This window comes from Protopterus annectens, chromosome 8.part1, assembly GCF_019279795.1.
Source record: "Protopterus annectens isolate FY-2018-M chromosome 8.part1, PAN1.0, whole genome shotgun sequence".
Lineage (NCBI taxonomy): Eukaryota > Metazoa > Chordata > Ceratodontiformes > Protopteridae > Protopterus > Protopterus annectens.
This window is the reverse complement of record NC_056742.1, coordinates 420,445,580-420,466,873: the sequence shown is the minus strand read 5'-3', so window position 1 is coordinate 420,466,873 and position 21,294 is coordinate 420,445,580. Positions and strand designations below refer to the sequence as shown.

At 43.5% G+C, this 21,294-nt stretch overlaps 1 protein-coding gene across 1 annotated transcript in view; it reads right to left on the bottom strand.

The window, feature by feature from the left end:
- CYLD (CYLD lysine 63 deubiquitinase) overlaps positions 1–21,294 on the bottom strand; it is a 1,495,154-nt gene that overhangs the window by 490,507 nt on the left and 983,353 nt on the right. Inside the window, exon 14 of the mRNA XM_044081615.1 lies at positions 1,682–1,847. Within this exon, the coding sequence (XP_043937550.1) occupies positions 1,682–1,847 (166 nt within the window). The remainder of the gene's footprint in view (positions 1–1,681; positions 1,848–21,294) is intronic.

The following is a 21,294-nucleotide window of genomic DNA, read 5'->3' as shown; positions in this document are numbered from 1 at the left end:
GTACCCTTTCCCTCACTGTAGTGTGATCTTGGAGTTTGTATATATAAGTAGCAGGGGGTGTAGGGGAGCTTCCCCCCTGCAAAATGTTTGTAGGTCATGATCAGAAGTGTGGTATTTTCAGTAAAGTCCACATTCTCGAGTTGTCAACTTTACTTAAGTACCTGGTTCGGTCATGTTCCTGTTCGTGACTTTGATTTCCAACATTTCTGGTAAGAAATATGAACGCTCGAACATTGCAGGTGCGAGAGTTTGACTGTAAACCATATATATATATATATATACATACAAGCCACATCTGAACAATCATTTTATAAAGTTCCCCTTGCAGTACGGAAGCCCTCCCCGCTGACCGTCAGTCCTTCACTGAGCTCTCACACTTCTGTAAGCAGTTAAAAGCACTACTGATTTACCAGTACAAATGTAACTGCTTTAAAAGATGCAGGTTAGCATTTCACTGCTTTGGTCCACTTGCAGATACTGAAAGAATAATCCTAACTTACTGTACAAAGTGCACTTAGATATTATAAACATCTGCTCTTATGTCCGGGTATTATCTCATTATTAATATGTACATCTGCTAGTACAGCACTAAGATAGTTTAATCTTTATACAATGTAATCAATGGAATATCGTAATACTGTTGCCTTCTGACTCGGGCTGTGGCTGAATACCATCTGCATGCCAGTCTACCTACCCAGTTAACATACTGAACAAATAACTACAGAATTTTCTTAAGAAGAAATGGTGCATTTGGGAACTATATCTACATGTGTGTGTGTGTGTGTGTGTGTGTGTGTGTGTGTGTGTTTATATATATATATATATATATATATATATATATATATATATATATATATATATACACACACACACACACACACACACACACAGAGAGACAGAGAGAGATACACATGTCTGTGTGTGTGTGTGTATAAATATATATATATATATATACATATATATATATATATATATATATATATATATAGATAGAGATAGATAGATAAATATACAGATATACATACACACCTATATTTTTATATTTATAATATATATATATATATATATATATATATATACACACACACACACACACACATATATATATATATATATATATATAGATAGATAGATATAGATATATATAAACACACACACACATAGATACAGATATAGATACATATTATGCTCAAATTAATTACTAAACCAAGTAGGACAGTAGGAAATGAAAATTGTATGAGTACGTTGTAATGCACAAAAATAAATGTACAGAGCTGTGATGCAAACTGTATGCATAATAGATGTATACACTAATGGAAAGTGTTATTTTTTCATTATTATTACACGTTCATGTTACAATTTAACAATGTGATGAATAAATAAAGTTGTTAAAAAGTTATCCTCTTGTGAAACAGAAGCAGCAGTATTATAAAATCACCACCTATACATACCTACAAATCCTACACAAGTCTCTGCACAGTTTAGAATATGCTGACAGAGCTACAGTGTGACTGAAATTTAATCATTCAGTAGAAGCAGCATCCTCTGAAAGTTGCACAAATAGTACAATTTAGGCAATAACTATAATACGCCAAACGGAAACAACATGCATGTGCTCTCAAACAAGAAAACAGTTCAAGCTAAAAAAAAACTGTCACTACCAAATAAGGAAAACAGCTACCTATGGAGTTGCATCGTTCAATCTGATTTGATGGGTGATGAAGTGATGCAAATCGTGAATCAGGTCTGCAGCTTTTTAATTTTACAAACAAAGCTTTCTTTGGAGCACATGTGAAGTACCGAGTCCCTTTGAAGGTACCGTCGGTACAGCCAGCATATTCATCTTCCTACAATAAAGAAAAAAATATGACCGTCAGCTATGCAGAATAAATGCAGCATTAGTGCAACCAACAGCAATATGGCAACAGGATATCTCTTATTTTGAAGCAAGAATAATACTGCTATTATTATGAAACTCATATCCTTAAAATATTCAAAATAAAGAAATAAAGTACAAAAGTAAGAATTTGGCAAAAAGAAATACTTCAGAATATTGAGACCCATCAATGCAAAGATACAATTACAGATAATAATGAAGAATAACACATAATGACAAAAGAAGCAGATGTATTAGATACGTTAGATAAAAATCAAATCAGCATAAAAACAAAAATTATGTACTTACCATAACTTTAGAATTGTGTTGTCAAATTCCTCCATTCTTCTACTCATGAGTATCGGATCCAACATCAGATCTGTCCTCAGCTGTTTAAAGTTTAGTATCTGGTGCTCAGGCTCATCCCCTATCTATAAAATCCATTTACAGAGAAGGAGTTACAGCAAGTCAAGTTTGCAACAGCTCCAGTGAGCTTTTCCTTCAGGTCCGAGACTCTAAGGAGAAGCTTGATCCTAGAAGCAATCCAGCACAGGTCTGAGGCAGTCACCGGAGACAAGCTGTCAAGCACAAAAGCTCCAAGAGAAGAAAAGGATCCAAAGATCTCAGATCAGATCAAAACCTGTTGGTGTTGACACCTACATTACAACTCCAGGAGTCAGGCAGCTCCAGCAAGATCGAAGCCAACCTCAGATGAGAACAAACCGGAATTGAGAAAACGTGAAGTCTTGGCTCCAATGTAGATCTACCTTAGGCAAGAGTCGGATCTAGAGGCTCTGAAACGAGTGACTGAATCAGAGAAGAGCCATCACTGGGTGTTGGGCAGAAGTGTCTCTACTGGATCCAACAGAGGTTGGAGCCAGTCCTATACCCAACTGGATCTGCATCATTCTGTCCACTTCTGTTTCGTTAAGACTCCTGCAGGATAAAACTGATCTGAGGGATGCCATCTAAGGAAGCAGGCTGGAGAAAGAACAGTGTTCTTGTAGAATGGGCAATCCAAGCCTCAGAGACACTAGTTCCAGTGTGAACCATGGAGGAGTCACAAAGTTTATGACATGAAGATCTGATGGAGGCATTGGATCCAAAGATTTAGCTATCTTAGCCACTGCAGGCAAAGGACCGGTTGGATCCAGGGACAGGGACTTCAACAGCAGGAAGGTTTGTCTTTTTTATTTAGTGAATGAGGAAGAAGGAATGAAGTATCTTGTTTTCCAGATGATGGAGTCTTCAAACCAAGTTAAGATTAGACCCTTCAATATCAACTGATGTCTTCTTTCCACCAGTGAAAAGCTTCACAACTTGATCATGTAATATCAAGGGGCATGGGACTGAGGCGGTATATACATTTTTCATGTGCATCTGAAGTTTGAATTTTGTTTGAACTTTACACACAGTTTTTAAAACCCAATGGCTTATCTGACATAATGACAGAAGTAAAGACAAAGTATAACAGAGTGCAGAATAATAGTATAAATAATAAAAATACACACACATACGTATATATGGGATTATGGATCCCCTTCATATGCTCAAAATTTTGGAACATCAAACCTCTGATCATTGAAGACCAAAGGATCGAAGTTCTGAAATATCGAACCTTGTGAATGGAGACTGTCATACAGTGCACTGGAGTGCAATCTTGGAGTTGGTATAGTTAAGTAGCAGAGGTGTGAGGGGTGCAGGGGACTTGACCCCTTGCAAAAATGTGAAATAAGACGTTTTCACATTTTACATTTTTTTTTGTCATAGGTTCGATATTTCGGAACTTCAATACTTCGGTCTACGATGATCAGAGTTGCGATGTTCCAGAACTTTGAACATATGAAGTAGATCCATGATCCATATACAGTATGTATATATACATCCACATACACACATATGCATATACACATACATGTATAAAACAATTATGAAACTGAGTAATTATGACTAAAGAACAACAAACTAGTAACTCTAATAATCTATCTAAAAGTCTAACTACAGGAACAAGCAAGAACCACACATTAAAGAATACATTAAGACAATCACAAAAAAAAAAGCAGAAGAGGAGAAAGAACCCTATAAAATGGTAGGAGAAATAATGACAGTAATAATAGCAAAGAAAGTCTGACCTCTCTTTTTTATAAAGAAACACCAATAATCCGTCAGCACTCATAGCAAGTAAACAAGATCGGGTATTATGAGTAGGGGAGCAGCCCAAATACTGGATCCCAAGCTTCACAACGGCAGATCCGATACACATCAGTAGAAGAATGGGTGGAAAGATTACATCAGATTAAGATTGGTTTACAAAGAAATGTAAGAGCAACCAAAGAAATCAGGTTTATTGTAAGGTAAATAAAGTAGGCATGATTCAGGAATTATTTGAAGTCATTCAGCACTAAAGACGCTCTCATCTAACCCAGGTGAACGTTCCAGGGATGTGGCTCCTGGTATACAAATGCCTGAACCTCAAGAAAAGTTGAGCCATGCCACTTTAAACATGAACAAGTCTCTGGAAGGCAAAATGCAGGGCTTGGCTAATATATACCAATGTCAAAATACACTACAAATAGGGGAGCTAGTATTAAACAAACAAGAATTAGGATTTTGTGGGCAACATCCTTCCAGAGTGAAGGCAAGTGCAATTCCTACAGAAGCAGTATAATATCACTACATTTAGTAACTTCAGTAAGCAGGTGGGCTGCAGAATTTGTACAAGCTGCAACTGACCAAACTACAAAGCCAGGAGACCTACATATACTGCAGTAAATTAATGTCAATCAGACAATACTAGGGCATACACCAAACTAAGGAAATCAAAACATGGTGCAAGGTGCCGAAATTACTGCAATGTTCCCAAATCAGAAATAGAACTTGGCCTCAGCTGAAACCTGATCCTTTATAATCAGCGTGTTATTCATGATCATCCCCAAATCATGCAACATTGATAAGAATTGTGGTATGTCTCTTCTAGAAAGGAAACTGGGATGCAAAACTGCACTAAAGAATTCCTAAGAGTGACATGAATGGCTACAGCAACCATCCTGGAAGTGCTGGCTTTTATACGATTAACAGCCACCCAGGTGTGGATGCATTTCATCTCACTGGCTAAATTGTCAGCAGCTGACAAGACTTTCAAGGGTAAAAGAGGTACAATCGAATAATGTCAACATAGCAATGGCATTGCAAATATCTCCATCAAATAATGACACCCACAGGAAGCAACTACAGGGTAGAGAACTATGAAGAACATCACAGATAACAGTATAAGATGCACAAGAATTATCTCCTGAGGCTACTCACTATATTTGTCTAGACAGATAGGAGGCATACTAATACAGGACTACACACAATGCTGCAGTACTGCTCCCATCAGTCTAGCAAGACAGAGGAGTCTTTTATAGGTTCATAGGTTCATACTAGGCTATCTGCCCTAGGGCATTTATAAGCCTAGCCAGAGTGTGTTTGGCTTTTGCCACCCATTTTAAATACATTTTGCTATGCCCTTTTTCGAGGTTAGTATACTGTGCCTCTGTCTAACAGTGACACAGAAGTGATATCCGGGGTAAACCTACTATCTCCCATCCACTCATCAAGATTCCTCTTGAAGAGAGTCAATGAGGGACTCTGCCTAACCTGGACTGGGATTTTATTCCAGAGTGAAGGGAGCCTCTGGGTTATGAATCTGTCCCTCCAGCATGTCCTATTTATTTCAGTGCTGAGGTTCAAGTCTCTCGAGCGTGTAGCTCGATGGGATTTGGATTTTCGGAGATGCAGCATGTCCATTAATTCCGTGTTGGACATGGCTTTATACGTCAGGCACAGATCGCCTCTGAACAGGCGGTATGCCACTGAGTAGAGCTGGAGTTTCTTTAACCGGGCAGCATATGGCATCTGTTTGAGCCCTTTGATCCTCTTGGTGAGGTACTTTTGGGGTCTTTCCAGTTAATGCAGGTGTCTGGTAAGGTACATCCCAAAAGGGGCACTGTACTCAATTATAGGCCTGATGAGGGATGAGTAAAGAGGCACGATGACCTCCCCTGATCTAGACGTGAATCCCTTCATGATTAGCTGGGCTATATAAAATGTTTTTCTAACCACTTTGGCCACGTGGTTGTCAAATGAGAGATTGCTATCAACTTGGGTCCCCAGGTCCCTAATTACTTCTTCCGTACTTAATGGATTACCACCTATGTGGTAATTTGTGGGCACTTTGTTTTTGCCAAAAGGGATGACTATACACTTTTTGGCGTTTAGCTTGAGGCTATGGCTCTGGCACCAGCTGTCTGTTTCTATGAGGCCCTTTAGTAGGATGCTTGTGTCGGCTGGAGAGTCTATTATGGCGCCCAGTTTGCAGTCATCTGCGAACTTGGTCAGTCACAGTCCTTCCGTGTTAGCCTGTACCTCCGAGAAATATATACCGAACAAGAGAGGTCCCAGGACTGAGCCTTGTGGGACGCCACTTGTAACAGGTTTGGAGTCTGACATGGCTCCAGCAATTCTAACCATGTGGGTTCTGTCCTTGAGCCAGTTTGCAACCCATCTAGTGACATAGGGGTTTATATTTAAGCTGGTGAGCTTATCTATAGTGCCCGAGTGGGGTATTGTATCGAAGGCTTTTGCAAGGTCCAGGTAGGCTGTGTGGACCACCTTCCCCTCGTCAATGGCCTTGGTGACTGTTTCAAAGAAATCGACCAGGTTTAAGAGGCAGGATCTGCCCTTAACAAAGCCGAACTGGGTAGGATCCAGTGTCTGTAGGTCCCCAATATCTTTATTTATGAGGTCCATGATGATCCTTTTCATAGCTTTGCAGACCAAGCTAGTCAAGCTTATGAGGTGATAGTTTCCAGGATCCGTTGAGGCACCACCTTTGTGGAGAGGGACCACTGTTGCTGTACGCCACTCTTTGGGTACATATCCTGTAGTAAGGCTGAGATTGAACAGTAGTTTTACGTTTGGGTTTAGTTCTTCTTGGAGTTCATGTAGGACGCAGCCCGGGACACCGTCTGGTCCCATTGATGCTGTGTTTTTTGCTTTGGAGAGGGCAGCTCTTACCTGAGCATCTGAGATGTCAGGGGGGCAGCACTCTGCTGGGACAGATATCTGTCCTTTTGGTGGAGAAGGGGGGGAGAAGTTTGCGCTGAACCTGTCAGCTAGGATGTTGGCAATGTCTGTGGGTTTGGTGTATTTTTTGTCATTCTGGACTAATTCTGAGCATATCTGGGAATTCCCACCCAGGTTCCTAACATAACTAAAGAAAGCCTTGTGATTATCCTTAGTGTCCTGTGCAATTTTTCTCTCGAAGCTGGCCTTAGACGATTTTATGAGTGCCCGTAGTTTTTTGCTAATACTGATCAGAGATGCCTTGCCTTTTTGGGATTTTGCTCTATCATGTAGTAGCTTCCTCCTTCTGTTGTATAGTTTGTTTATGGCTGGGGTCCACCAGACAGGACGCCTAACTTTGGAGGATTGGGTCTTGGTTTTATTTGGGATTGCATGATCCATGCATTCCTGAAGGTGTTCACAGAATGCGTTTATAAAGGATTCTGCGGTCTGGGCCATATTTTCCCCAGGCCCTGGGGCTTTGAAGGATTCCACCTCGGTTTTGAGGAGTGTGAAATTTGCTTTAGAGAAGTTTTTCACTGTGGTTTCTGGGCAGGGGCTGGGGTCGGGATGTGAATATCTAGTGAGATTAGTTTATGGTCTGATCTTACCAGTGAGGGATACACTTCTGGTCTGGACCATAGCGTCCCCATGTTGGTGATGATCAGGTCCAGTATGTTTTCCCCTCTTGTGGGAGTGGCAACAAGTTGTTCCATAGCATTTGAGTTTATAAATTCTAGGAACCTTTAGGCTAAGGTGCTGGAGCTAGAGTAATGCTCCCAGTCTATGTTAGGGTAGTTGAAGTCGCTCAATATAATGGTGTTTGGAGAGATCTTCATATTTTCCAGTGTTCTCAGGAAGGCCGAGTGGGGTTCCTGGGTTTGGGAGGGTGGTCTGTAGCAGGCTATAAACTGGAAGGCAGTTTTACCCACTGTTAGTTGCACATGGATAGTCTCTGATGCTTCTTGCTGTGCCACCAAACTGGAGGTGTGGGTAACTTTGATGAATATTGATACTCCCCCTCCTTTTGTGGTTCGGTCCAAGTTTTGGGGTCGAAAAACATGGTATGAGGTATAACCTGGTAGTGCTGGGGTGCTTTCTGGAGCCTTGAACCAGGTTTCTGTTACTGCACAGATATCGATGTTCTCCATGCTAAGGAGAGTTTTGAGTGCGTACATCTTGAGGTTTAGACTTCTGGCATTGAGTAGCATTACTCTTAGTTTCTTATCCCTTGTGATACCTATGGAGGTGGGTTTGTCTTTTGAGCCTTGCTTAAAAAAGGCACTATGGGGGTGGCAAGAGCCTTTGCCAATATCCGAAAGCCCAGGGGTGACAGGTGCAAGCTGTCCCTAGCGAAGCATCGTGGCTTGTTGAGCATGTCATCCCAGGCAGACAGGCATTGGATCCCCTTTGAATGACACCAATACTTAAGCCAATTGTTGAAATTGATCATCTTGTCTTCATATTGTGGCATCATTCTTGGTGAGGGTAAGATGCTACTCAAGGTCAGGGTCATACCGGCCTGGGCTACATGCTCAGAGAGCTCCTCTATGTCTCTTTTCATGTAGTCCAGGGAGGTACGTCTCAGGTCATTCACACCAGCATGGACAATGACTGAGTCATATTTGTAGTTGCCTTGGAGTGACCTGAGTGCTTGTGTTATGTGGCGGATCCTAGAGCCAGACAGGCGGCTCACCGTGACCTTCTCCTTGTTCAGCCTGGTAAGCGGGATGTCAGTGTGCCTGACGATAGAGTCACCTATTACAAGTGTATCAGGTGTGTTGTTTAGCCTTAAGGGCTGTGACTGTTCGGCACACTGGCTTTGTGAGCTATGTGTTGCACGTGTTTTGTTTTGGGGTAGCGGTTGCTTGGGTGTCTGCTTTGGAGGTCTCTGCTGCTTAGGCAGATTTTTATTTAGAGCCTCCGAGTATGGTTTTGTGTGTTTATGTGTTTGGTTTGCTGTCGTGGTAGGTCTATGTGAGACTGGAATTGTAGTGAGTGTGGTTTCCTTCTCCTCCTGACTGGTTACGCCAGTACTGAGTTAAGAGAGCTTAGCCTCCAGTTTGGCTATATGGTTGCATCTCTCACATGTGTTGGAATTTGTCGGGAGGAGGAGAGGGTTGTCTGTGTACATGAGGCAGTTGTAACATTGCCTCAAGATTCCCAGATTCACCAGCTGGACCGGAGAGGAGATTGACAACTGACCTTTGGACATGCTAGAATAGTATTGGGAATTCCTTTATAATTGAAAAAAAGGGCCAATGGGGAACAAAGTACTCAAGGGGAGTTTGTAAGGGTGTAGTGCTTTTAATTTTTTAGTGCTGACTTATATAATTGCTTTAGTGAGTAAGTGCCAGGCTTTAGAGTGGGAATAGGGTGTTTATTATGAGAATTAGATCAGTTCTGAGGGAGAAAGTGAACAGCAGACTTTGTGGAGCCGAGAATGGTTTAAACCCAATTAAGCAGTGCTGCCTGATGCTGCTCTATGCGCAAAAGTGCACAAAGCCGCGCTAAAGCGTGTTTTATACTGGGGGACTTGAAAGAGCTAGAAATTGGCCCAAAACGGCCAATAGACTACCAGATTCTTGTGCTGGGAACACTCCTCCAGGGATAGATAGGCTGCTCCAAGCTCCCCACTGCCACTGGTGAACAAAGAAGCCTCCCTTTATCCAAGAAAGGAAATGGGCAACACAGGAACTTTCCAAAAGTCCAGAATACAGCAAAGCCTGTATTTGGACTACTCTAGGTCAGGAAAGACGGGAAACAAGGATAATTTTTTTTTTTTGCAACAAACAGCAGGAAAATGCAATAAATATGTAACACAAGCTAGCACACTTGAGTGTGTAGCCTCAACAGGTAAAAGCAACAAACAGGACAAACTTTAAAAGTGCAGGGGCAAAAAAGTACAGTTTTGTACCTACCATAAATGTAGATGTTCGAGTGCTAATACAGCTGCAGTCATAACAGATGGGTTCTCCTGCCGTCAGGCGGGTCCTCGGTCGGCCGAATTCCAAAGTCTAGGTCTGGCGTCGGTTGTCATCGCTTCTTCCCTGACGTCAGTGCGACAGGGGTATAAAAGAACCAGCCGACGCCATTTTCTTCAGTTTTTCTTGCCCCAGATGTCAGGTGCCCCCAGAAGGAAGGCAATACATAAAATTATGTAATAATGCAATGCAATATAATCAAAAACCAGTAGTTGCAAGCAAATACACCATAAAAGATGACCCCTAGAGGGGAAGGAGGGAGGAAAACCTGGACTGCAGCTGTATTAGCACTCAAACATCTACATTTACGGTAGGTACAAAACTGTACTATGTTCATCGTGCATACAGCTGGAGTCATAGCAGATGGGTAGAATCCCAAAGCTAAGAAAGGGGTGGTAGGCACTAGGTGGAGCTAGGTGGAGCCAAAATGCCCTGCAAGACTGCAGTGGCAAAGCCTGCTCTAGATTTGGAGTATAATGGTAGGTTGTAGTGCTTGGAGAAGGTATGCACAGAACTCCAAGTGGCTGCTTCTAAAATATCCTTGGTAGGAACTCCTCTGAGGAAGGCTGCAGAGGTGGCTGTGGGCCTGGTAGAATGAGTTCTAATGCCTGTAGGTACAGTTTTGCCATGAAAGGAATAGCAAAAGCGTATGCAGTGGGCTATCCATTTTGAGATTGTCTGTTTGGATATTGACTTTCCTTGAGCTCCTACCGCATAGGCCACAAAAAGCTGTTCTGATTTTCTGAAAGGTTTTGTTCTGTCCAGATAATAACGCAGTTGTCTGTGGATGTCCAAGGAATGCAGTAATCTCTCCCCTTTGTTTTGAGGATTAGGATAAAAAGTAGGTAAATGTATGGCCTGATTTAAAGCTACCCTGGATACCACTTTAGGCATAAAGGACGGGTTGGTACGTAATGAAACTCTGTCCTGATGGAAGATGATAAAAGGCTGGACAGCCATAAGAGCCTGTAGTTCTGAAACTCTACGAGCTGAAGTGATAGCCAGAAGGAAAGCTGTTTTCCAGGATAAATATTGTAAATCTGATGAGGCAGCTGGCTCAAAAGGAGGCAGTGTCAGTTTTTCCAGAATGAAATTAAGATCCCAAGCAGGTATTCGTTGTTTTCTTGGAGGTCTTAAATTCTTAGCCCCTCTGAGGAACTGTCTTAATAGAGGGTGAGAGAATAAAGGTGGATCAGTGTTGTATTCTGCAGAAATGGCTGAGGCATGGATTTTGATGGAGGAGAACGAAAGTCCACTGCTTAACAGTTCAACCAAATATTGTAGTATTTGAGGTAAATTCAGTTTTCCAGGGCACTGGCCCTTTTTCTCATTCCAAACACAAAAACGTTTCCATTTTGCAAAGTAAGCTTTTCTAGTTGATGGCCTTCTGGCCTCCAAAATGACATCCTGCACCTCCTTGGAGAGCAGGGCCTGCTGCGATGCTACGGAATCTTCCATGCGGCTAGATTGAGTGTTTTCAGCTGACTGTGAAGAGTTTTGAAGCTGTGCTGAGTCAGAAGAAGAGGCATTAGAGGCAGGGTCCATGGTGGGGAATGCGTCAGGCTCCTCAGGAGTGGGTACCAGTGTTGCCTTGGCCAGTCCGGAGCAATGAGGATCATCTTTGGTCTGTCTGCTCTGGTCTTCAATAGGACTTTGGGCAGCAGAGGAAGAGGTGGGAAGGCATAAACTGTCATTGATGTCCAACTGAAAGAGCGAGCGTCCACTCTCCAGGCCTTTGGATGGAAAATCCTTGAGCAGAATTTTGTCAATTGATGATTTTTGTGAGAGGCAAAGAGATCTATGTCTGGCTTTCCCCATTCTTGGATTATTTCTGTAAAAACTTTTGGATGCAACTTCATTCGTGTGGATCTGTCATATTCCTGCTTAGGTTGTCTGCCAGCGTGTTTTCCTTGCCTGGCAAGTACTGTGCTTGTAGTTCCATTTGTAAGTCCATGGCCATGTTCCAAAGTGACATGGCCAGTCTGCATAGGGGATAGGAATGTGTTCCTCCCTGCTTATGTACCACATAACTGTGGTGTTGTCCGTTCTTATCAATAGCTGACCTGGTTGTAGAAGGTCCTTGAAAGCTATAATAGCATTTATTACTGCTAGCATTTCTTTTTGATTGACGTGAAGGTGCTTTTCTTTTTGGGTCCATTTGCCCTGAATGCACCGATCTGCCATGTGCGTCGCCCCAGGCATAGTCCGAGGCGTCTGTTGTGATGACTTGATTTGCTTGAGGCTTGCTGAATGGAAGCCTGTGTTTGTTTGGCATGCTTGAGCCCACCACAGAAATTCCTTTTGCAGACATGGAATTAATGGTATTATTGTTTCCAAACTGTGGCTGTGTTGAGACCATATGTTTTTTAGGTACCATTGTAGTTTTCTCATATGCAGCTTTGTACATGGGATTAGTAAGATGCAAGATGCCATGAATCCCAGAGCCTGCAGGATTTTCCTTGCAGTCAGCCTGGTGCAATTTGCCAGTGTTCTGAAATATTGAATTAGTTGCCCCTGCTTCTCTGGCATGAGGTAGGCCATCTGGGTGTTTCTGTCCAAATTGGCACCCAGGAAAATTATCTTCCAAGAGGGTATTAGTCTTGATTTCTCTTTGTTGACTGTGTATCCTAGAGAGTTTAATAATATTATTACATAAGCCAGATGTTTCAGAAGAACGTGCTTGCTGTCCGCTTGGATCAGGCAGTCGTCCAGATAAGGGTATATTTGTATCCCTTGAAGTCTGCAGTAGGCAATTACTGATGCCAGGCATTTCGTGAATACTCTGGGCGCAGTAGATAAACCAAAGGGCAATGCAGAGAATTGATAATGGGTTGAACCTGCAAGAAATCTGAGGTATCTTCTGCAATTTTGTCTGATTGGGACATGCAGTTATGCCTCCTTGAGGTCCAATGTTACCAGCCAAGACTCCTTGCCCAGCATGGGAAGAAGTAGCTGTAGAGTGAGCATCTTGAATTTTGGTACGAGTAGGAATGTGTTTAGGATGGAAAGATCCAAAATCAGTCTCCAATCTTTTCCCTTCCTTGGCACCAGAAATAGCCTGGAATAAAAACCTTGACCTTGTTCGTGTGTATGTACCTCTTGAATAGCTTTCATGTTTATAAGACCTGAAATTTGCTTTTGTGCCTCTGCCCTTTGATTGTGTGGCAGGTTTGGCATGCCTTTCATTTTTGGAAGGGTATGGAAATGGAATTTGTAGCCTCTGTTTATAATGTCCAGGATCCATTTGTCCTTTGTGACAATATGCCAATTTTTTGAGAATAGTGCCAGCTTTCCTCCTAAGGGGGCTGCCATTTGAGACCTGGTTGGCATGCAAAGGGGAAAGTCATTGGTTTTGCTTTCTGAAGGATTGCGAGTTGTCCTCACCACCTCTTTGTGTAGGAGCTTGCCATTGTCTGCCTCTGTATGAGCCTTGTGTTTGTCCTCTGCCTCTCGGGCGCCTGTATCTGCCTCTTTGGGGTCTGTCTGTGGCAGGAAAAGACCAGTTTTTGGAAGGCCAATTTCTACTAAAACGTGGGGGTTGGATCTGCAGAAATTCTTTCACAGTTTGCATTGATTTAGCCTTTTCCTCCATTTTCCGTAATACTTCCTCAGCATTTGCCCCAAATAGTACATCCTTTTGAAGAGGGGCGTCTAGTAATTTAGCTTTGACATGGTCAAGCAAGGCTTGTTCCTTGAGCCAGGCATGCCTACGTATGACTGAGCCTGTAACAGCAGCTCTACATGAGGCCTCTAGAGCATCAAAACCACATGGTAAGGTATGTTTACCCACTTGTTCTGCACTATGCATCAAATCCTGCAACTCCTTCATGTCTGGTTGTTCAGGTTGTGACATTTTACTTTTCAATTGAGATAACAGAAACTGTTGGTATTTTAGCATATGAAACTGACAGTTTAAGGCCCTCATGGATAAGGTAGCCGAGGTATATACCTTTTTTCTCCAACTTTCAAAGGATCTGGAATCTCTCTCGGAAGGCAATGGGTTTTTGGCAATGGAGGCCTTAACTCCTTTGGGCCTCTGTGAGATGGTTTCTAGGTCAGCAGCATGGCTTTTGTATAGAAATTGGTGTGAGTCAGGAACCCTGTAGTACCTGTCAGGCTTAACTGGAGCTGGAGGAAGAGAATCCGGGTTAAGGCAGGCCTCCGAGTAAACATCATCTAGGATGTCCAGGACAGGAGGTATAGCCAGAGGCCTGTGCTGGGGTAACAAAAGAAATTCCCTGAGCCTTGTCTTGGAATCTGAATAATCCTGGCCTTCCCAGTGGAAGTGTTCCCTTAAGGTATGCAGAGTTTCACCAAATGAGTAATCCTCAGTGGGGGATACAGAAGGGATAGATTCCTCTGCATCAGAGTCGTCAAAAGGGGAGTAAGACTGTTCCTGATAATCAGAGTGCTCTGAAATAATGGAGCCCTAATCAGAGGAGGGGGAATCTTCCTCCACTCTGGGTCTTTTGTCCGGAGGTGGCTGAGAACCTCTGATTAGAGTAATTAAATCCTCAGCCATTTTAAGCATCTGTTTCTTAGGCATGGGGCCTGGAGATGGTCCCTGTGTAGCTGGTCTCTTAGGGTGCATGGTAGCTTTAGACTTGGTGAAAGCCTTGATGGAGAAAGAAGAGGAAGGTCTGAAGACACCTTGAGTGGAGGTGGACCTGTCCACATTCTGTGTTTCAACGCCAAGCGTGGCTTCGGTATCTGTAGTCAGGATATGGGCCGAGGAGCCTGCGACCTCGGGTACAGGAGAGACCGCCAAAGATGTGTCGTCGGTAATCAGGGGCTGCGTAGGTGCCTCGCTGAGAACCGGACCACGTGTAGTCGGCTTAGGCGTGGTGTCGGTAGAGGCCGCGGACCTCGAGTGTCGGTCCTTGTCTTTGCGTTTTTTAGACAAAACCGGAGTCGGAGTATCCGACGACATAGTACAGTTAAATGCTTTTCCAAAATAATGCTGGGCGAACTCCGCCTGACGCTTAATAGTGCGTTTGTTGAATGTAGCACAAAAGTGACAGACCGAGACGTCGTGGTCTGGGCCTAAACAAGGTATACAGAGGGAATGGAAATCCTTATGCGGTATTTGATTCCCGCAAGAAATACAATTATTAACTTTGTCTGACATCGGTCTGAGGCAAGAAAAAGTTTCCCCAGCGGGGTACTTAGCTTTTAAGAAGACTTCGGTTCCAAATTTTTCGTAATCTCAGGAGCTGGCCGACCGGCACTTGCGAACTGCTTCTGCTTCGGGCACCGCGCGGCAAGAAAGACTGAAGAAAATGGTGTCGGCTGGTTCTTTTATACCCCGTCGCGCTGACGTCAGGGAAGAAGCGACGACAACCGACGCCGGACCTAGACTTTGGAATTCGGCCGACCGAGGACCCGCCTGACGGCAGGAGAACCCATCTGTTATGACTGCAGCTGTATGCACGATGAACATCAACTTTAAACAGTTTAAAACAGTTCAAGAAGCAGAAATACTTGCGGTTTAGCTAGATTGGACAGTCGCCCAGGTAGTAGCAGGAAAACAAACACTTTTATCAGGTTAGCAGTCGCTCTTTTAGCCTCTCTGCTGCTAGCACCACTCTGCAGGACCACAAGGAGCTTGGCTGAGTAGTAACAAGCACAAAAACAGCACCAAAGTGAGTTTTATACAGGGGGACTTGAAAGAGCTAAAAATTGGCCCAAAACGGCCAATAGACTACCAGACTACCAGATTCTTGCGCTGGGAACACTCCTCCAGGGATAGATAGGCTGCTCCAAGCTCCCCACTGCCACTGCCACTGGTGAACAAATAAGCCTCCCTTTATCCAAGAAAGGAAATGGGCAACACAGGAACTACCAGATTCTTGTGCTGGGAACACTCCTCCAGGGATAGATAGGCTGCTCCAAGCTCCTCACTGCCACTGGTGAACAAAGAAGCCTCCCTTTATCCAAGAAAGGAAATGGGCAACACAGGAACTTTCCAAAAGTCCAGAATACAGCAAAGCCTGTATTTGGACTACTCTAGGTCAGGAAAGATGGGAAAGAAGGATAATTTTTTATTTTCTTTTTTGCAACAAACAGCAGAAAAATGCAATAAATATGTAACACAGGCTAGCGCACTTGAGTGTGTAGCCTCAACAGGTAAATGCAACAAACAGGACAAACTTTAAATTACAAGCTCAAAAGCGCGCTAAAGCTGGCTTTAAAGCAGGGGGTTAGAAAGAGATAGGAAATGGCCCAAAACGGCCAATAAGCTACAGGTGACTGGGCTGGAACCACTCCTCAAGGGACAGATAGGCTGCTCAGAGCTCCCCACTCTCACTGGTAAACAAAGAAGCTTCCTCCTATCCAAATAAGGATATGGGCAACACAGGAACTATGACACAGCCCAGAGATCAGCAATACCTGAAGACTGGAATATTCTAGTTCAGAAAAGGCGGGAAACAAGGATTTTTTTTTTTTTTTTTTTTTTTTTACAAAGTAGCAGAAATTAGGTACAGAAACACAGTACTATTCATAGTAAATGCTTTAATTCGGCTAGCACACTTGAGTGTGTAGCCTACCAGTTAAACTAAGCAAAAACAAACTTTAAAAGTGCAAAAAACTCAGAAATACAGGCAGGAATGCAATAAAACAACTTTACAGAGCTTATTTAGTTAAAGAAAAGAACAGTTTTGTACTTACCATAAATGTAGATGTTTGAGTGCTCATACAGCTGCAGTCATAACAGATGGGTTTTCCTGCCGTTAGGTGGGTCCTCGGTCGGCCGAATTCCAAAGTCTAGGTCCGGCGTCGGTTGTCGTCGCTTCCTCCCTGGCGTCAATGCGGCAGGGTATAAAAGAACCAGCCGACGCCATTTTCTTCAGTTTTTCTTGCCCCAGATGTCAGGTGCCCCCAGAAGGAAGGCAATACATAAACTTATGTAATAATGCAATGCAATATAATCAAAAAACAGTAGTTGCAAGCAAATACACCATAAATGAATACCCCAATCAGGTTGTATGAAGAGGTGTTAGCCATTAGGCCTGTCCCAAGAGGGGAAGGAGGGAGGGAAACCTGGACTGCAGCTGTATGAGCACTCGAACATCTACATTTATGGTAGGTACAAAACTGTACTATGTTCATCGTGCATACAGCTGCAGTCATAACAGATGGGTTGAATCCCAAAGATAAAAAAGGGGTGGTAGGCACTAGGTGGAACTAGGAGGAGCCAGGATGCCCTGCAAGACTGCAGTGGCAAAGCCTGCTCTAGATTTGGAGTATAGTGGTAGGTGATAGTGCTTGGAGAAGGTATGCACAGAACTCCAAGTGGCTGCTTCCAAAATATCTTTGGTAGGAACCCCCCTGAGGAAAGCTGTAGAGGTAGCTGTGGCCCTTGTGGAGTGAGATCTGATGCCTGTTGGTACAGTTTTACCATGAAAAGAGTAACAAAAGCGTATGCAGTGGGCTATCCATTTTGAGATTGTCTGTTTGGAAATTGGCTTCCCTTGAGCTCCTGTAGCATAGGACACAAAGAGTTGCTCTGATTTTCTGAAAGGCTTTGTTCTGTCCAAATAATAACGCAGCTGTCTGTGGATGTCCAAGGAATGTAGTAGTCTTTCTCCTTTGTTTTGAGGATTAGGGTAAAAAGTAGGTAAGTGGATAGCCTGATTCAAAGCTACCCTGGATACTACCTTTGGCATAAAGGACGGATTGGTTCATAAGGAAACTCTGTCCTGATGGAAAATGATGAAAGGCTGCACAGCCATGAGGGCTTGTAGTTCCGATACCCTGTGAGCTGAGGTGATAGCCAGAAGGAAGGCTGTTTTCCAGGACAAATATTGCAGTTCTGTTGAGGCAGCTGGCTCAAAAGGAGGAAAGGTCAGTTTTTCTAGAATGAAACTGAGGTCCCAAGCAGGTACTGGTTGTTTCCTTGGGGGTTTTATATTCTTAGCCGCTCTGTGGAACTGTCTTAAGAGGGGGTGAGAGAAGAAAGGAGGATCAGTGTTGTATTCTGCAGAAATGGCTGAGGCATGGATTTTGATGTAGGAGAATGAAAGTCCACTCTTTAGCATCCCAGCTAGATACTGTAATAATTGAAGTAAACCTGGACTGCAGCTGTATTAGCACTCGAACATCTACATTTATGGTAGGTACAAAACTGTACTATGTTCATCGTGCATACAGCTGCAGTCATAACAGATGGGTAGAATAGCAAAGCTAAAAAAGGGGTGGTAGGCACTAGGTGGAACTAGGAGGAGCCAGGATGCCCTGCAAGACTGCAGTGGCAAAGCCTGCTCTAGATTTGGAGTATAATGGCAGGTGATAGTGCTTGGAGGAAGTATGTACAGAACTCCAAGTGGCATCTTCCAAAATATCTTTGGTAGGAACCCCCCTGAGGAAAGCTGCAGAGGTAGCTGTGGCCCTTGTGGAGTGAGACCTGATGCCTGTTGGTACAGTTTTACCATGAAAAGAGTAACAAAAGTGTATGCGGTGGGCTATCCATTTTGAGATTGTCTGTTTGGAAATAGGCTTCCCTTGAGCCCCTGTAGCATAGGACACAAAGAGTTGCTCTGATTTTCTGAAAGGCTTTGTTCTGTCCAAATAATAACGTAGTTGTCTGTGAATGTCCAAGGAATGTAGTAGTCTCTCCCCTTTGTTTTGAGGATTGGGGTAAAAGGTAGGTAAGTGGATAGCCTGATTCAAGGCTACCCTGAATACTACCTTTGGCATAAAGGAAGGATTGGTTCATAAGGAAACTCTGTCCTGATGGAAAATGATGAAAGGCTGCACAGCCATGAGGGCTTGTAGTTCCGAAACCCTGCGAGCTGAGGTGATAGCAAGCAGGAAGGCTGTTTTCCAGGACAAATATTGTAGTTCTGTTGAGGCAGCTGGCTCAAAGGGAGGCAAAGTCAGTTTCTCTAGAAAGAAATTGAGATCCCAAGCAGGTACTGGTTGTTTCCTTGGGGGTTTTATATTCTTAGCCCCTCTGAGGAACTGTCTTAAGAGGGGGTGAGAGAATAAAGGAGGATCAGTGTTGTATTCTGCAGAAATGGCTGAGGCATGGATTTTGATGGAGGAGAATGAAAGTCCACTGCTTAGCATCTCAGCTAGGTACTGTAATATTTGAGGTAAATTCAGTATTCCAGGGTTCTGGCCCTTTTTCTCATTCCAAGTACAAAACCGTTTCCATTTGGCGGAGTAGACTTTTCTAGTAGAAGGTCTTCTGGCCTCCAAAATGACATCCTGTACCTCCTTGGAGAGTAGGGTCTGTTGTGATTTTAAGGAATCTTCCATGCGGCTAGATTGAGTGTTTTCAGCTGACTGTGAAGAGTTTTGAAGTTGTGCTGAGTCAGTAGAAGAGGCATTAGAGGCAGGATCCATGGTGGGGAATGCGCTAGGCTCCTCAGGAGTGGGTACCAGTGTTGCCTTGGTCAGTCTGGAACGATGAGAATCAGCTTTGGTCTGTCTGCTCTGGTTTTTAATAGAACTTTGGGCAGCAGAGGAAGAGGTGGAAAGGCATAAACTGTCATTGTTGTCCAACTGAAAGAGAGTGCGTCCACTTTCCAGGCCTGTGGATGAAAGGCCCTTGAGCAGAATTTTGCCAATTGGTGATTTCTGTGGGAGGCAAAGAGATCTATGTCTGGCCTTCCCCATGCTTGAATTATCTTTGAAAAAACTTGAGGATGCAACTTCCATTCGTGTGGATCTGTCATATTTCTGCTTAGGTTGTCTGCCAGCGTGTTTTCCTTGCCTGGCAGGAACTGTGCTTGAAGCTCGATTTGCAATTCCAGAGCCATGTTCCAAAGAGACATGGCTAGCCTGCATAGGAGGTATGAATGGGTTCCTCCCTGTTTGTTTATGTACCACATTACTGTGGTGTTGTCTGTCCTTATCAATAGCTGGCCTGGATGCAGCAGGTCTTTGAAAGCTATAATAGCATTTATTACTGCTAGCATTTCCTTTTGATTGATGTGTAGGTGCTTTTCCTTTTGGGACCATCTGCCCTGAATGCGCCGATCTGTCATGTGCGCCCCCCAGGCGTAATCCGAGGCGTCTGTTGTGATGACATGACTTGCTTGAGGCTTGCAGAATGGGAGACCTGTGTTTCTTTGGCATGCTTGAGTCCACCACAGAAATTCCTTTTGAAGACATGGAATTAGTGGTATTATTGTTTCCAAACTGTGGCTGTGCTGAGACCATAGGTTTTTTAGGTACCATTGAAGTTTCCTCATATGCAGCTTTGCACATGGGATTAGTAGGATGCAAGATGCCATGAATCTCAGAGTCTGCAGGATTTTCCTTGCAGTCAGCCTGGTGAAAGTTGCCAGTTTTCTGAAGTATTGAGTTAGTTGCCCTTGTTTCTCTGGCATGAGGTAGGCCATCTGGGTGTTTGTATCCAAGTTGGCACCCAGGAAAATTATTGTTTGAGAGGATATTAGCCTTGATTTCTTTTTGTTGACTGTGTATCCCAGGGAATTCAACAACATTATTACAAAAGCCAGATGTTTCAGAAGTATGAGCTTGCTGTCCGCTTGGATCAAGCAGTCGTCCAAATATGGGTATATTTGTATCCCTTGCAGTCTGCAGTAGGCAATTACTGATGCCAGGCATTTCGTGAACACTCTGGGCGCAGTAGATAAGCCAAAGGGCAATGCAGAGAATTGATAATATGTTGAACCTGCAAGAAATCTGAGGTATCTTCTGCAATCTTGTCTGATTGGGACATGCAGGTATGCCTCATTGAGGTCCAATGTTACCAGCCAAGACTCCTTGCCCAGCATGGGAAGAAGCTGCTGTAATGTGAGCATCTTGAATTTTGGCACGAGTAAAAATGTGTTTAGGATGGATAGGTCCAAAATAGGTCTCCAATCTTTGCCCTTCCTTGGTACCAGGAATAGTCTGGAATAAAAACCCTGACCCTGTTCTTGTGCAGGTACCTCTTGAATAGCTTTCATGTCCATGAGATCTGAAATTTGTTTTTGTGCCTCTGCCCTTTGATTGTGTGGCAGGTTTGGCATGCCTCTCATTTTTGTAAGGGTGTGAAAGTGGAATCTGTAGCCTCTGTCTATAATGTCCAGGATCCATTTGTCTTTTGTGACAATATGCCAATTTTTTGAAAATAATGCCAGTTTTCCGCCTAAAGGTGCTGCCATTTGAGCCTTGCTTGGCATGCAAAGGGGAAAGTCATTGGTTCTGCTTTCTGAATGGCTGTGAACTATCCTCACCACCTGTTTGTGTAGGTGCTTGCCATTGTCTGCCTCTAAACGATCCTTGAGATTGCCCTCTACCCCTCGGGTGCCTGTATCTACCTCTTTGGGGTCTGTCCGTGGCTGGAAAGGACCAATTTTTTGAAGGCCAATT